This window comes from Schistocerca cancellata, chromosome 9, assembly GCF_023864275.1.
Source record: "Schistocerca cancellata isolate TAMUIC-IGC-003103 chromosome 9, iqSchCanc2.1, whole genome shotgun sequence".
Classification (NCBI taxonomy): Eukaryota; Metazoa; Arthropoda; class Insecta; order Orthoptera; family Acrididae; genus Schistocerca; species Schistocerca cancellata.
Genome location: NC_064634.1, coordinates 339,990,793 through 340,006,141, shown reverse-complemented (window position 1 = coordinate 340,006,141; position 15,349 = coordinate 339,990,793). Strand labels below are relative to the sequence as shown.

Genomic DNA, 15,349 nt, shown 5'->3' with positions numbered 1-15,349 from the left:
GCGATGCTGTACTCAACGATGAATCTGGGTGCACGAATGGCAAAACGTCATTTTTTCGGATGAATCCAGGTTCTGTTTGCAGCATCATGATGGTCGCATCCGTGTTTGGCGACATCGCGATGAACGCACATTGGAAGCATGTATTCGTCATCGCCATACTGGCGTATCATCCGGCCTGATGGTATGGAGTGCCATTGGTTACAAATCTCGGTCACCTCTTGTTCGCATTGACGGGATTTTGAACAGTGGACGCTACATTTCAGATGTGTTACGACCAGTGGCTCTACCCTTCATTCGATCCCTGCGAAACCCTACATTTCAGCAGGATAATGCACGACCGCATGTTGAAGGTCGTGCACGGGCCTTTCTGGATACAGAAAATGTTCGACTGCTGCCCTGGCCAGCACATTCTTCAGATCTCTGACCAATTGAAAACGTCTGGTCAATGGTGGCCGAACAACTGGTTCGTCACAATACGCGAGTCACTACTCTTGGTGAACTGTGCTATCGTGTTGAAGCAGCATGGGCAGCTGTACCTGTACACGCCATCCAAGCTCTGTTTGACTCAATGCCCATGCGTATCAAGGCCGTTATTACGGCCAGAGGTGGTTGTTCTGGGTACTGATTTCTCAGGATCTATGCACCCAAATTGCGTGAAAATGTAATCACATGTTAGTTCTAGTATAATATATTAGTATAATGAATACTCGTTTATCATCTACATTTCTTCTTGGTGTAGCAATTTTAATGGCCAGTAGTGTATTATTGATGACTAAAGTCTGTGTTACGTGTGTCTTTTGTGTTTATTAGAAACTTGACAATTTGCAACCCACCTGAATTTCTTTGATGGTTTTTTTCCCATTTCCCAGTATGCACAGAGAGTAGGTCAGCTTATTATCTCAGCCCTGGTCTAATGTATCGTAGTAATTGCGTTGACACGTAACGTTAATAAGCATTGTAGTCTCTTGGTGGCATAATTGAGCACACTGCTTCAGGTCATCAACTTTATTGACGTGATTCAGCTTGGCCCATTGTCAGAACACCAGTAAACACCTTCCCCACTCTCAGCCCCTATTCTTTAAAGAATCAAGCTTCCCTGCATAAAACAGCTTCATACGCCTGATAAAAAATAAATAAACGAGCTAAGTATTTGACGTTAAGTAAGTAAATTCTTTATGGCGGAAGACGCAATAACCTAATTATCTTGATTTTATTAGCTTCGGATTACGTATTCCTAAACTATATAGTGTGCAATGACGTAGTTTTGTGCGTGTCTTGATGGGTATATGTGTATACTGTCTGGAAACTGGGTGCGAACAGTTAGCAGTAATGTAACAATAAACAGTCGTGCCTCATGTTAAAACTTCACTGCGTGAACAGCGAAAGTACAATATAGTAAGTGATAGACTTTTCTGTTTTAATTATTTTGTGGGGCTCTAAGCCAGAGAAAGTTTGGAATTACGTTTATCTCATTATGAAACACTACACGAATGTTGTCTGGGTAATACGCGCGTCATGATACGCAGGATGACTCAGCTGCCTCTACCAGAAGGTTTTAGGCCATCCGCAATGCCTTCAAAAACCATGCGCGAGATTGCCATTTTCTCTCGCTTGCTATGTGCTAACTAGGAGCCCCACGAAAAAAATGAACAGGTCATTTTTGCAGGAAAGCCCTACGGGAAAAATGAACAGGACATTTTTACAGGAAATTTTAATGTAGTTCAATTTTGTACTGGGTTACATTTTGCTGGAGGCCACGGTTTTCGAGTTATTCAACAACAACTCGTTTTAAGATCACTTTTGTATATTTCTCTTGAATAATTCGAAAACTATGGCCTTTAATGAAAACGTATTCTGGTACAAAATTTGACTACAGTAAACTAATTGAACTAACCTAAACTAAATTTGACTTCACGCAAACTATGAGGCCCACAAAAAGTTGAACAGAACCTTTTTGTAGGAAATTTAATGTCTTTAAATTTTGTACTAGGATACGTTTTTGCTAGATGCCGAGCTATTAAAAAGTGACCTTCAAACCCACCCCCACCCTCACACTTTGGATTTGTAGGATGTTGTTCATGGCACTTCCTCCTACAACTGTACAAAAATTTGTGCTGCACGATTTTCCCACATTCGACGTTCTGCAATGCCTTGCCTTATACGCCATCGGCGTAGCCGGCCATTTACAAATTGTAAGATTGATGTCCGCGTAAAATTTACCTAACAATTTAGTGAATTTTAACGACATAAAATAAACAATTACATCGTTGTATTTGTCTGGCCTTCTGACTAAAAAACTACTTTGTTGTTGTTCGGTTCGAATTTTCAATGTAATTAGTTTTAAGTAATGTTTAAAAAAGTCGTTTTTCGTTCATTATCACGACGGGCACGTTTAAATTAGTAAAAATAACTAAATGGGCGAGTATGCTGGTGGCATAATACCCCTCATTAGCGATCAGAAAACGTCGAATGTAGGGAATAGTTCGTATAGTCGGAGGCAGTGCCAGGCACAACGTATCAGAAATCATGACTCGTGAGGGATGTGTGTGAGGGTGGAGGTGCGTTTGAATATCACCTTTGTGCGTTTCTCTTGAATAACTCGCAAACCGTATCCTCCAGGGAAAACTTATGCCTGTACGTTAAATTTCCTACAAAACGATTTCGCTAGCTTTTTCTGCAGGAGTAATAGTTTGCACGTAGCGTGCGGGAGAGTATGAAAATCTCGCGCCTGATTTTTGAAGACCAGATATAACATGCGGATTGCTTAAAACGGCAACGGTAGGGGTAGCTGGATCACCTATTATAAGATCATACAAGATTTGTGATGATCATATGTTTTAAAACGATTTGAAATGCTTATTTCTTTTATCAATAACTGGACTATACGAGGTGCATTCAAGTTCTAAGGCCTCCGACTTTTTTTCTCCGGACTGAAAAGAGATAGAAACATGCGCATTGTTTTAAAATGAGGCTGCGTTCATTGTCAATACGTCCCAGAGATGGCAGCACCGTACGGCAGATGGAATTTTACCGCCAGCGGCGAGAATGAGAACTGTTTTAAATACTTAAAATGGCGACGTTTTCCTTACTTGAACAGCGTGCAATCATTCGTTTTCTGAATTTGCGTGGTGTGAAACCAATTGAAATTCATCGACAGTTGAAGGAGACATGTGGTGATGGAGTTATGGATGTGTCGAAAGTGCGTTCGTGGGCGCGACACGTGTGACAACAAACCAAAACAACCTCGGGCTCGCACAAGCCGGTCTGACGACATGATCGAGAAAGTGGAGAGAATTGTTTTGGGGGATGGCCGAATGACTGTTGAACAGATCGCCGCCAGAGTTGGCATTTCTGTGGGTTCTGTGTACACAATCAAAAATGGCTCTGAGCACTATGGGACTCAACATCTTAGGTCATAAGTCCCCTAGAACTTAGAAACCTAACTAACCTAAGGACATCACACACACCCATGCCCGAGGCAGGATTCGAACCTGCGACCGTAGCAGTCCCGCGGTTCCGGACTGCAGCGCCAGAACCGCTAGACCACCGCGGCCGGCCGCATGCACACAATCCTGCATGACGACCTGAAAATGCGAAAAGTGTCATCCAGGTGGGTGCCACGAACGCTGACGGACGACCACATGGCTGCCCGTGTCGCATGTTGCCAAGCAATGTTTACGCGCAACGACAGCATGAATGGAACTTTCTTTTCTTCGGTTGTGACAATGGATGAGATGCGGATGCCATTTTTCAATCCAGAAACAAAACGCCAGTCAGCTCAATGGAAGCACACAGATTCACCGCCACCAAAAAAATTTCGGATAACCGCCAGTGCTGAAAAAATGATGGTGTCCATGTTCTGGGAGAGCGAGGGCGTAATCCTTACCCATTGTGTTCCAAAGGGCACTACGGTAACAGGTGCATCCTACGAAAATGTTTTGAAGAACAAATTCCTTCCTGCACTGCAACAAAAACGTCCGGGAAGAGCTGCGCGTGTGCTGTTTCACCAAGACACAACGCACCCGCACATCGAGCTAACGTTACGCAACAGTTTCTTCGTGATAACAACTTTGAAGTGATTCCTCATGCTCCGTACTCACTTGACCTGGCTCCTAGTGACTTTTGGCTTTTTCCAACAATGAAAGACACTCTCCGTGGCCGCACATTCACCAGCCGTGCTGCTATTGCCTCGGCGATTTTCCAGTGGTCAAAACAGACTCCCAAAGAAGCCTTCGCCGCTGTTATGGAATCATGGCGTCAGCGTTGTGAAAAATGTGTACGTCTGCAGGGCGATTACGTCGAGAAGTAACGTCAGTTTCAATGATTTCGGGTGAGTAGTTAAGTAGAAAAAAATCGGAGGCCTTAGAACTAGAATGCACCTCGTATTTCTCGAGGTAACAAAAATATTGATGTCATGCTTTTGCGACAACAACAGAAACAAGAACGTAAGATTGGACTTCAACATAGGTCGCAAGACTTTAAAGCTGTGGTGTTAGTCTCTACTCCACCGACTCGCTTGGTTTTATGCCGCACTCACTAACAGTTTATGTAGGGTCAAAACATTGACTGTCATTCTCTCGGAAACCTCGAATGCTGGTACCTAAAACAAAACAGGTATTTTAATTTTGTACATGGCTGCACATTCAGAGACCGTGAATAGTTACGATTGAAAGAAGAACAGCCCTCGGTCACTATTTTTAACAAATTAACCTGATTTCAACACTGTTAGGAGTGTCTTCCTCAAAATTTAAATCAAAGAATAGTCTATATTCTATAACATGGTCACAGAACTATGACTAAAAACGTATAATAGGGTATAAGTACGGAGTCATCGTGAAAGACTGGCAGTACTTATATGTCATTTACAAAATAATAAATACGCCAAAAGGGCATTAGTTCCGTTTTGCAAACTGCACCACGCAAGTAACGAGCAGCCATAACAGTTTTCTTTATCTTAAATATCTTCGTGACTAATACCCTTTTAGACTATTCTTTAATTTAAATTCTGAGGAAGACACTCCTGGCAGTGTTGAAACCAGGTTAATTTGTTAAAAATAGTGACCGAGTGCTGTTTTTCTTTCATTTGTAGGTATATTCATCGTACTTTCACAGTGGGAAGTTTCGACTGTGTCAGAGAGCGACCTACGGCAAGTTACTTGCATAATATCGATACTCAAGTGAATCATGCCCGAAATAATCTACAATAACATTTCTTCACTTCAAACTTCGGGCCTAACACCACAGTGTTCGACGTATAAAACTTTCTCCTAATGTTTCATCTGAGACTGCTCTGAAGATATCTCCAGCAGTCGAGAATGTAACGCTAGGGGAAAGTCTTATACATCGAACATTGCCTATGAGTCCAAGTTTCAAGTGAATTCGGGACCGATCTTGAAAGCTTACGTTGTATAATCAACAATAACATTTTGATGAGGAACGAATCCTTGCTACACTGGACTCGCATTCGGGAGGACGACGGATCAATCCCGCGTCCGGCCATCCTGATTTAGGTTTTCCGTGATTTCCCTAAATCAGTCCAAGCAAATGCCGGGATTGCTCCTTTGAAAGGGCACGGCCGACTTCCTTCCCCTTCTTTGCCTAATCCAATGAGATCGATGACCTCGCTGTCTGGTCTCCTTCCCCAAACAACCTTCCCCCCCCGCCCCCAGCAATCCTTACTATTGAGTGTCCTAAAGCGGTGTTAAAGGGCGAAATAAGTTAATCGTGTGACAGTCGCAGGTCTCCTGTGCCGGAAACTGAATCCGGTAATATGCCGGTTGTCAACTTACAGGTGGGAGCGTGGACAACCTGATGTTGCTGAACGGCATGAGCGGAGGCGGATCGCTGCTGCGGCCGCACAGCTCCATGAGCGGCGGCGCGCACCACCACCATCACCACCACCACCACCACCACCAGCAGCCGCACCAGAGCCAGCACCGGTTCGCCAACGGGAGCGGCTCGCTGCTGCGGCACGCCAACGGCTACCACCACCCGCACCCGCACCACTACGCGCCGGCGGGCCCGCCGCCCCCGGGCCCGCCCCTGGTGCTGGCGACGCTGCCCGGCAGGCCGAAGCAGGCCAAGACGAAGGCGGGCGGCGGCAAGGTGGTGCTGCAGCCGGTGCCGCTGCTGGCGCCGGTGGCCGCGCCGCACCACCCGGGCACCGGCCGCCGCCGCCACGCGCCCCCGCCGGGCCCGGGCCCCGTCGTGCTGCCCGTCGAGGAGCCCGTCTACATGCCGTCGGCGCGGCCCATGAGCCCCGTCGCGTCCTTCCAGCCGGCGCACTTCCCGCACGAGGCTTACCTCATGCAGCAGTACGCCACCGTCGAGCACCCGGGCCGGCACGCCAAGAAGAAGGCGGCCAAGCACAAGGGCGCGGGGCCCGTGGTGGCGCCGCCGCCCGCCGTCGTGCCCGTCCCCGTGCCGATGCCCGTGCAGCCGCCGCCCCCGCACGTGCTCGTCAACGGGGGAGGGGTGAGTTCATGCTGTCCTTCTCATTCCGTGGCGCGCTACAGCCGGCCTTAGTCCATAGTCCAAAGCGCGTGATGTCATATACTGAAACCAACACGGCAATCAGTTGGCTAGTGGCTGCATCTATTTACAGGTGGCTCCTGGAATGCTGTTCATTTTATTTTATACAAGCTGAGCACACGGCGTTGCCTGGATATTCATTTATTCCATTCTCCAGTCCTTCTCCTTCTCCCCCCCACCCTCTCTCTCCATCATTAAGCATGGAGACATAGAGGGGGGGTTAGGGGGGGGGAGAACGAGATGGACTGGAGAATGGAATAAATGAATATCCAGGCAACCCCTCCACTTTCTTCCTCCATTCCATCTCTCTGTGCAGTTCTTCAACCCCCCACTCTCTGTCCATTCCCTCCTGCCCCTCTAGGATTGCTCCTGCTCCCTCTCTGTGTCCATCTGCACCTACCCCGTGTGCTTCTTTCCCCACTGTCCATCTATATTCTCCTCCCACCTCTCTCTGTCCATCTCCTCCAGCCCCTCTCTCCTTGTTCATGTCCTTATTTTTCCCTTTCGACCCATCTGTTCCTCTTCTTAAAAGACATCAGTCGCCATTGACTGTATAAAATATTTGTTACTATTACAATTTCGGCCTTATGGTCAGTTTCAAGTAACATTCTGTCAGAATATAAAACTATCTGACTTGAGTACATGTCGTCGTCAAATTACAGCCTTTTGACCATAAGAGTCCGACAAGATCTGATGAGTATGACACTTACTACATCGTAGTATGTTGTTAACTACATTACTGGCCATTAAAATTGCTACACCATGAAGATGACGTGCTACAGACGCGAAATTTAACCGACAGGAAGAAGATGCTGTGATATGCAAATGATTAGCTTTCCAGAGCATCACACAAGGTTGGCGCCGGTGGCGACACCTACAACGTGCTGATATGAGGAAAGTTTCCAACCGATTACTCATACAAAAGCAGCAGTTGACCAGCGTTGCCAGGTGAAACGTTGCTGTGATGCCTCGTGTAAGGAGGAGAAATGCGTACCATCACGTTTTCGACTTTCATAAAGGTCGGATTGTGGCCTATCGCGATTGCGGTTTATCGTATCGCGACATTGCTGCTCGCGTTGGTCGAGATCCAATGACTGTTAGCAGAATATGGAATCGGTGGGTTCAGGAGGGTAATACGGAACGACGTGTTGGATCCCAATGGCCTCGTATCACTAGCAGTCAAGATGACAGGCATCTTATCCGCATGGCTGTAACGGATCATGCAGCCACGTCTCGATCCCTGAGTCGACAGATCGGGACGTTTGCAAGACAACAACCATCTGCACGAACAGTTCGACGACGTTTGCAGCAACATGGACTATCAGCTCGGAGACCATGGCTGAGGTTACCCTTGACGCCGCATCACAGACAGGAGCGCCAGTGATGGTGTACTCAACGACGAACCTGGGTGCACGAATGGCAAAACGTCATTTTTTCGGACGAATGCAGGTTCTGTTTACAGCATTATGATGGTCGCATCCGTGTTTGGCGACATCGCGGTGAACGCACACTGGAAGCGTGTATTCGTCATCGCCATACTGGCATATCACCTGGCATGATGGTATGGGGTGCCATTGGTTACTTGTCTTGGTCACCTCTTGTTTGCATTGACGGCACTTTGAACAGTGGACATTACATTTCAGATGTGTTAAGACCTGTGGCTCTACCCTTCATTCAATACCTGCGAAACCCTACATTTCAGCAGGATAACGCACAACTGCATGTTGCAGGTCCTGTACGAGCCTTTCTGGATACAGAAAATGTTCGACTGCTGCCCTGGCCAGCACATTCTCCAGATCTCTCATCAATTGAAAATGTCTGGGCAATGGTGACCGAGCAACCGGCTCGTCACAATGCACCAGTCACTACTCTTGATGAACTGTGGTATCGTGTTGAAGCTGCTTGGGCAGCTGTACCTGTACACGCCATCCAAGCTCTGTTTGACTCAATGCCCAGACGTATCAAGGCCGTTATTACGGCCAGAGGTGGCTGTACTGCGTACTGATTTCTCAGGATCTATGCACCCAAATTGGGTGAAAATGTAATCACATGTCAGTTCTAGTATAATATATTTGTCCAATGAATACCCGTTTATCATCTGCATTTCTTCTTGGTGTAGCAATTTTAATGGCCAGTAGTGTATATACTGAACTGTCGATGTTACCATCGTTCTAGTAATCTATCACACATACAAGTTCTGATGCACTGACAACATGTGGAGCTAAGTCAGTTGGCACGAAAATGTATGACTGTGAATCCCAACCATGAGAAGTTAATCTTCCTCTTCTCTTCCTCTTACCATTTCCTCCTCCCCACCTCTGTCTGTTCATCTCCTCATTCACTCTCTCTCTGTTCCTCCCCCTGTCTCTGTCCCCTTCCTCCTCTTTCCTTTCTCTATCACCTCCACACCCCTTTCTCTGCTCATTTCACCAGTCACCTCTCCCTCTGTCCTGCAACCTGTGCCCATCTATTCCTTCTCCTCACTCTCTGTCCATCCCCTCCTTTTCTCTTTCTCCCCCATATTAATAGTCTCACCCCCACAGTATTTTTTTCCAGATCATATCTGTGTATACCAAATTTGATCAAAATAATTCCAGCAGTTTAGGAGTTTGCCTGTGTATGCACATTTAGAATATTTCTCACATATATTTAACATACTTCAGACACATTTGCACACACATTTCACCTGTATCTCTAGTAAATTTAATCCTGAAAAGTTTAATTTTCATGGGTCAATATTTATGATATTTTATTGCCAGAACTGTGTGCCGTACAATGCTATCATTTTTCAGGTACATACAGTGATATGTGTGGCTACATTCTGTGAAATTTATTGTTAGTATAAAGAAATAACTTAAACATCCAGCATGATGCAGCAGTTTGTTTACACATCTTGATGTTTATGGCATAGTCATCTACAGTAAGCACAAATATGCCTCACCTGGGCAGCCTGTGGAAGGTGGCAGCTCATAATCTCTGCAAACAGCATTGATGCTGATTGTTCCCTGCCACTGTGCCATAGGAATTCTCTGTAGCACGCAGGTGAGTAGTGCGAGGGCTGATGATATCTTCTTAAATGATATCTTCATAAATGTATCTTCATTTGCAGGTAGGATGGATGACAGAAATTCCAGCAACAGTGACCAAACTGTCACCTCAGACACAAATCCATAAGTAATAAGGCCTGCAAGTGTTGCAAGTCATACAGATAGTCGCAATTCTCATGGAGAATGTTGCACATGGTCATGTGGCTTAGGCCATGCTGATGGACCACCAGCCCAGTCCTGATACCAGTATTCATTGTCAAGAATCTTTTCTCTCTACCATCCAGTCAAGCGCATTTATGGCCATATGACCTTTTTGATTCCTTATCGTCATTCGGATCATCATTTCATGCAGGCAGAGCTGAGAGGTGATACTTTAGAAATGTAAGTTAGTCATTGCATAACTAAAGTCTACAAAGGAGTTAGGAGGGAAATATGTCCTACCTAGACGGGAACTGCTGCCAGAGAGAGGCTGTAGCTTAGAGGCAATGCTGTCTGTGTGGAAACCAGCAGTCAGCGTGTATTTACTCTTGAATGATCATAACTGGTTGCACACAGTAAGTGTAAAGCACGCCATTTATATCATGGGGACAAACCATCTCTGCTGAAACGATGACGTTACTTGGCCATAGGCCACAATGTATTATAATTGACCATTTACATGAAATTATTAAAATGAAAAATTAGAAATAAATATGCTTTTAATAATTTCCATAACGAAACTCTGTCTTGGAAGTTGTCAGAAAACAGAAAGCAATTCTGGTCATATATAAAGGATGCCATTGGCCAGACGCAATCAATATCTCCACTGTGCGATAACAACAGTGAAGTTACTGATGACAGTGACACTAAAGGAGAGTTATTAAACACGGTTTTCCGAAACTCCTTCACCAAAGAAGATGAAGTAAATATTCCTCAATTCCAATCAAGAACAACTGCGAAGATGAGAAACATAGAAGTAGATATCCTAGGTGTAGCATAGCAGCTTAAATCACTTAACAAAGGCAAGGCATCCGGTCCAGATTGTATACCAGTCAGGTTCCTCTCAGAGTATACTGATAAAATAGCTCCATATTTAGCAAATATATGCAACCGCTCGCTCACTGAATATTCCGTACCTAAAGACTGGAAAATTGCTCAAGTCACACCAGTACGCAGAAAGGGAAATAGGAGTAATCCATTGAATTACAGGCCCATATCGCTAACGTCGATTGTCAGTAGGATTTTGGAACATATACTGTGTTCTAACATTATGAATTACCTCGAAGAAAACGATTTACTGACAGCTCGGATTCAGAAAATATCGTTCTTGTGAAACACAACTAGCTCCTTATACTCATGAAGTAATAAGTGCTATCGACAGGGGATGCAAAATTGATTGCACATTTTTAGATTTCCAGAAGGCTTCCGACACCGCTGCTCACAAGCGTCTTCTACGGAAACTGCGTGCCTATGGAATATCGCCTCAGTTGTGCGACTAGATTCATGATTTCCTGTCAGAAAGGTCACAGTTCGTAGTAATAGACGGAAAGTTATCGAGTAAAACAGAAGTAATATCCGACGTTTCTCAAGGAAGTGTTATAGCCCCTTATTATTCCTGATCTATATTAACGACATAGGAGACAATCAGTGAAGCCCTCTTACATTATTTGCAGATGATGCTGTCATTTACTGTCTTGTGAAGTTATCAGATGACCAGAACGAATTGAAAAATCATTTATATAGGATATCTGTGTGGTGCAAAAAGTGGCAATTGACCCTTAATAAAAAAAAGTGTGAAGTTATTCATATGAGTACTAAAAGAAATTTCGATTACGTGATAAGTCACACAAATCTGAAGGCTGTAAAGTCAACTAAGTACTTAGGGATTACAATTACCAATACCGGCCGGAGTGGCCGTGCGGTTCTGGGCGCTACAGTCTGGAACCGAGCTACCGCTGCGGTCGCAGGTTCGAATCCTGCCTCGGGCATGGATGTGTGTGATGTCCTTAGGTTAGTTAGGTTTAATTAGTTCTAAGTTCTAGGCGACTGATACCTCAGAAGTTAAGTCGCATAGTGCTCAGAGCCATTTGAACCAATTACCAATAACCTAAACTGGAACGATCACATAGGTAATGTTGTGGGCAGAGCAAATCAAAGACTGCGATTCATTGACAGAACACAGAAGGTGCAACAGGTCTACTGCTTACACTACACTTGCAGTATTGCTGTGCGGTGTGTTATCCGCATTAGTTGGGACTGACGACTGACATATGACATCGAAAAAGTTCAAAGAAGGACGGCTCGTTTTGTATTATCGCGCAATAGGGGAGACAGTGCCACAGACATGACACTAGATTTGGAGTGGAAATTATTAAAACTAAGGCCATTTTCGTTGCGACGGTATATTCTCATGAAATTTCTATTACCAGTTTCCTCCTCCGATTGCGAAAACACTCTGTTGGCACCCACCTACATAGGGAGAAAGGATCATCACGATAAAATAAGAGAAATCAGGTCTCGCACAGAAAAATTTTAAGAGCTCGATTTTCCCACACGCCGTTCGAGAGTGGAACGGTAGAGAGACAGCTTGAAGGTGTTTCATTGAACCCTCTGCCAGGCACTTAATTGTGAATAGCAGAGTAATTACGTAGATGTAGATATAGAATTGAAATGAAAACAAGCTGTACCCCAACTGTGCACAAACTGAAGGAGACAGACAAAACGAAACGAATTGATTATTGCAAAAGACTTCTCAAATACATTGGTCGTCGACAGATATACCAGATGTCCTATTTCATGTCACACTAGGCATGAGTTATTTTATCACGAGATGCTAGTTCGTGGAGTACTGAATGGCTAGGATTCCGAGATATTTGGGCGTCCACTCCTCGATGAGAAAATTGGTGCTTCCTGTGCCGTTTCCGGTGATCGTGCAGTGAGATCAATAGTTTTTTTTTTTTTTTTTTTTTTTTTCACCGGGCCGTCATTACGCATGTATATCTCGCGACTATCGAAGAGTTTTGTGCAAAATTAACTGGCAGTGAAAAAGAATACAGCTCCTTCCAACGAGACGGAGCGCCTTTTCACACATCGGACGTTTCACTGAATCGTGCTCATGCAGCTTTCACAAACGAACGAGCTGTGAGCGGTGGAAAGTAACCTCCACGTTCCCCAGAGCTGTGCACGCGCACTCCTTTTTCCCTTTCGGGCTACTTGAAGGAGAGAGTTTATGCAACTAATCTCCACAATATTGGTGGACTGAAGGTGAAAATTTCACGGGAAATTAAAGCAACTGGTAAAAACCCTCGACGCCCAGCGTGGCCATTTTGCATACTGTGTAACAATAATGTTAATAAATGTAAAATTTAAATTACGTATCACTCATAAAATTTAATACCAGCATAATGGTAGATTTTGGAGCAGTTATGCTGTGGGTTTCATTTTACAATACTCACCCTGTAGTTGACATAGCTGGAAACCGAAATACACGAAGTGGTCATCGGAAAGCACTAGACGTGTTGTTACTAGCGAATCGTTCCTTCGCGAGCCCTCAACCCTGGGTAGTCACGGAGAGACGTGGACTATGCGCGACTTTTGAATCATTCTGGAGATACTGACTCACTCATCTTCAGTGTTACTGAAATCTGGTCTTACGGTAGTGCCCGCAGCTCGTGGTCGTGCGGTAGCGTTCTCGCTTCCCACGCCCGGGTTCCCGGGTTCGATTCCCGGCGGGGTCAGGGATTTTCTCTGCCTCGTGATGACTGGGTGTTGTGTGCTGTCCTTAGGTTGGTTAGGTTTAAGTAGTTCTAAGTTCTAGGGGACTGATGACCATAGATGTTAAGTCCCATAGTGCTCAGAGCCATTTGAACCATTTGTTACGGTAGTGGTACTGGGTTTCATGGAGTTGAGAGCAACCCTTAAATTGTCTCTTATATGCAGGTCAGGTGATCGAGGGTAGGGGGTGGCCGAAAATCAACCCACTTGCGTGTAATCAAAGAGAAATCGCATGTCACATTGTTCTGTTGAATCGTATCAAAGACAGGGCACTATAATACCAGAAAGCCATACAAATTGTCTGAAAGAATACCCACATAAAGCGCACCTTCCATTGCTCCTTGCAGCCGGACAAACGGAGCTACCTGTAACCATCCATTTGAGCGGAATTGCGGCACCTCATGCTTGGACAAGAACATTCAAACCTTCATTGACCATAGGCCGCACACTCACGCACCCATCAGCTAGATACAACTGAAACCGGGAGTCATCTGACCATCTACACGCCACAACCGTTCGACGGTCGAGTTACAATATTCGCGAGCTCGTGCCTATACCAGAGAAAAGATATGATATCATAGCTGACATGGAAAACCAGTAGCCGGCCGGTGTGGCGGTGCGGTTAAAGGCGCTTCAGTCTGGAACCACGTGACCGCTACGGTCGCAGGTTCGAATCCTGCCTCGGGCATGGATGTGTGTAATGTCCTTAGGTTAGTTAGGTTCAATTAGTTCTAAGTTCTAGGCGACTGATGACCTCATAAGTTAAGTCGCATAGTGCTCAGAGCCATTTGAACCATTTTGAAAACCAGTACTAAGGAAAGAAGGAAAAGCTCAAAATGGTTCAAATGGCTCTGAGCACTATGGGACTCAACATCTTAGGTCATAAGTCCCCTAGAACTTAGAACTACTTAAACCTAACTAATCTAAATACATCACACACACCCATGCCCGAGGCAGGATTCGAACCTGCGACCGTAGCAGTCCCGCGGTTCCGGACTGCAGCGCCAGAACCGCTAGACCACCGCGGCCGGCCAAGGAAAAGCTGAAAGGCGAGAGGAATATGTAGACGGGCTGTACAAGGGAAATGAACTTGAAGGCAATATTATAGAAACAGAAGAGAGAGTAAGTGGTGAAATGGTAGATACGATACTGCGAGAAGGATTTGACGGTGCACTGAAAGAACTAAGCCGAACCAAGGCCCCCGGCGTAGAAGACATTCCCACGGAACTGTTGATATCCATGGGAGAGTCAGCCACGACAAAATTGTTCCACCCCGTGTGCGAGATATGAGACATGGGAAATACCTTCGGACTTAATGAAGAATGTAGTAATTCCAATATCAAAGCAAGCAAGCAAGCGCCGACATGTGTACTTTTACTGAACTATCAGCTTAGTAAGTCGGGAAAAATGCTGATTCGAATTATTTACAGAAGCAAAGAAAAATTGGTAAAAGCCGACCTCGTGGAAGATCAGTTTGGGTTTCGGAGAAATGTTGTAACAGTCGAGACAATATTGAACATACGATTTATTTTAGAAGATAGGAGGGTGTGTTGAAAAGCAACGCGCTCGAATTTTCAGTTTCAAAACTGGCGAAGGTTTTTAAATAAAACGAGCCTCATTAACGGTCTACATCTTTATCTCTGCAGTTTTGTTTCCCAACATAGTCACCCTGGTGACGAACATATTTGTCGCAAGGAGAGGCCAGTTTTTGATGTTGTCAATATAGAATGTTTGGTTTTGTTTACGGAGCCACAACCGCACCTGCACGGCTTTACCACTTCAGATTGGTCCTCGAGGGACATTTAGGAAACAGATGAAAATCGGATGGGACCAAGTCGGGATTGTATGGAGGACGATCAGTAACAGTGACCCCAAGACATCGGATTGTTGCAGAAATCGCAGCGCTCGCGTGTGTTGTGGTATTATCTTGCTAAAGGAGAGGGTGCTACAAGTGTGAGCGAACCCTTCGAACTCGTTCTTTCAGTTGCATTTAGACATAACGGATAATGCTTTCCGTC

General features: G+C 45.2%; 1 protein-coding gene across 1 annotated transcript in view; it reads left to right on the top strand.

The window, feature by feature from the left end:
- LOC126100376 (uncharacterized) overlaps window positions 1-15,349 on the top strand; it is a 105,226-nt gene that overhangs the window by 54,400 nt on the left and 35,477 nt on the right. The window contains exon 4 of the mRNA XM_049910984.1: window positions 5,792-6,474. Within this exon, the coding sequence (XP_049766941.1) occupies window positions 5,792-6,474 (683 nt within the window). The remainder of the gene's footprint in view (window positions 1-5,791; window positions 6,475-15,349) is intronic.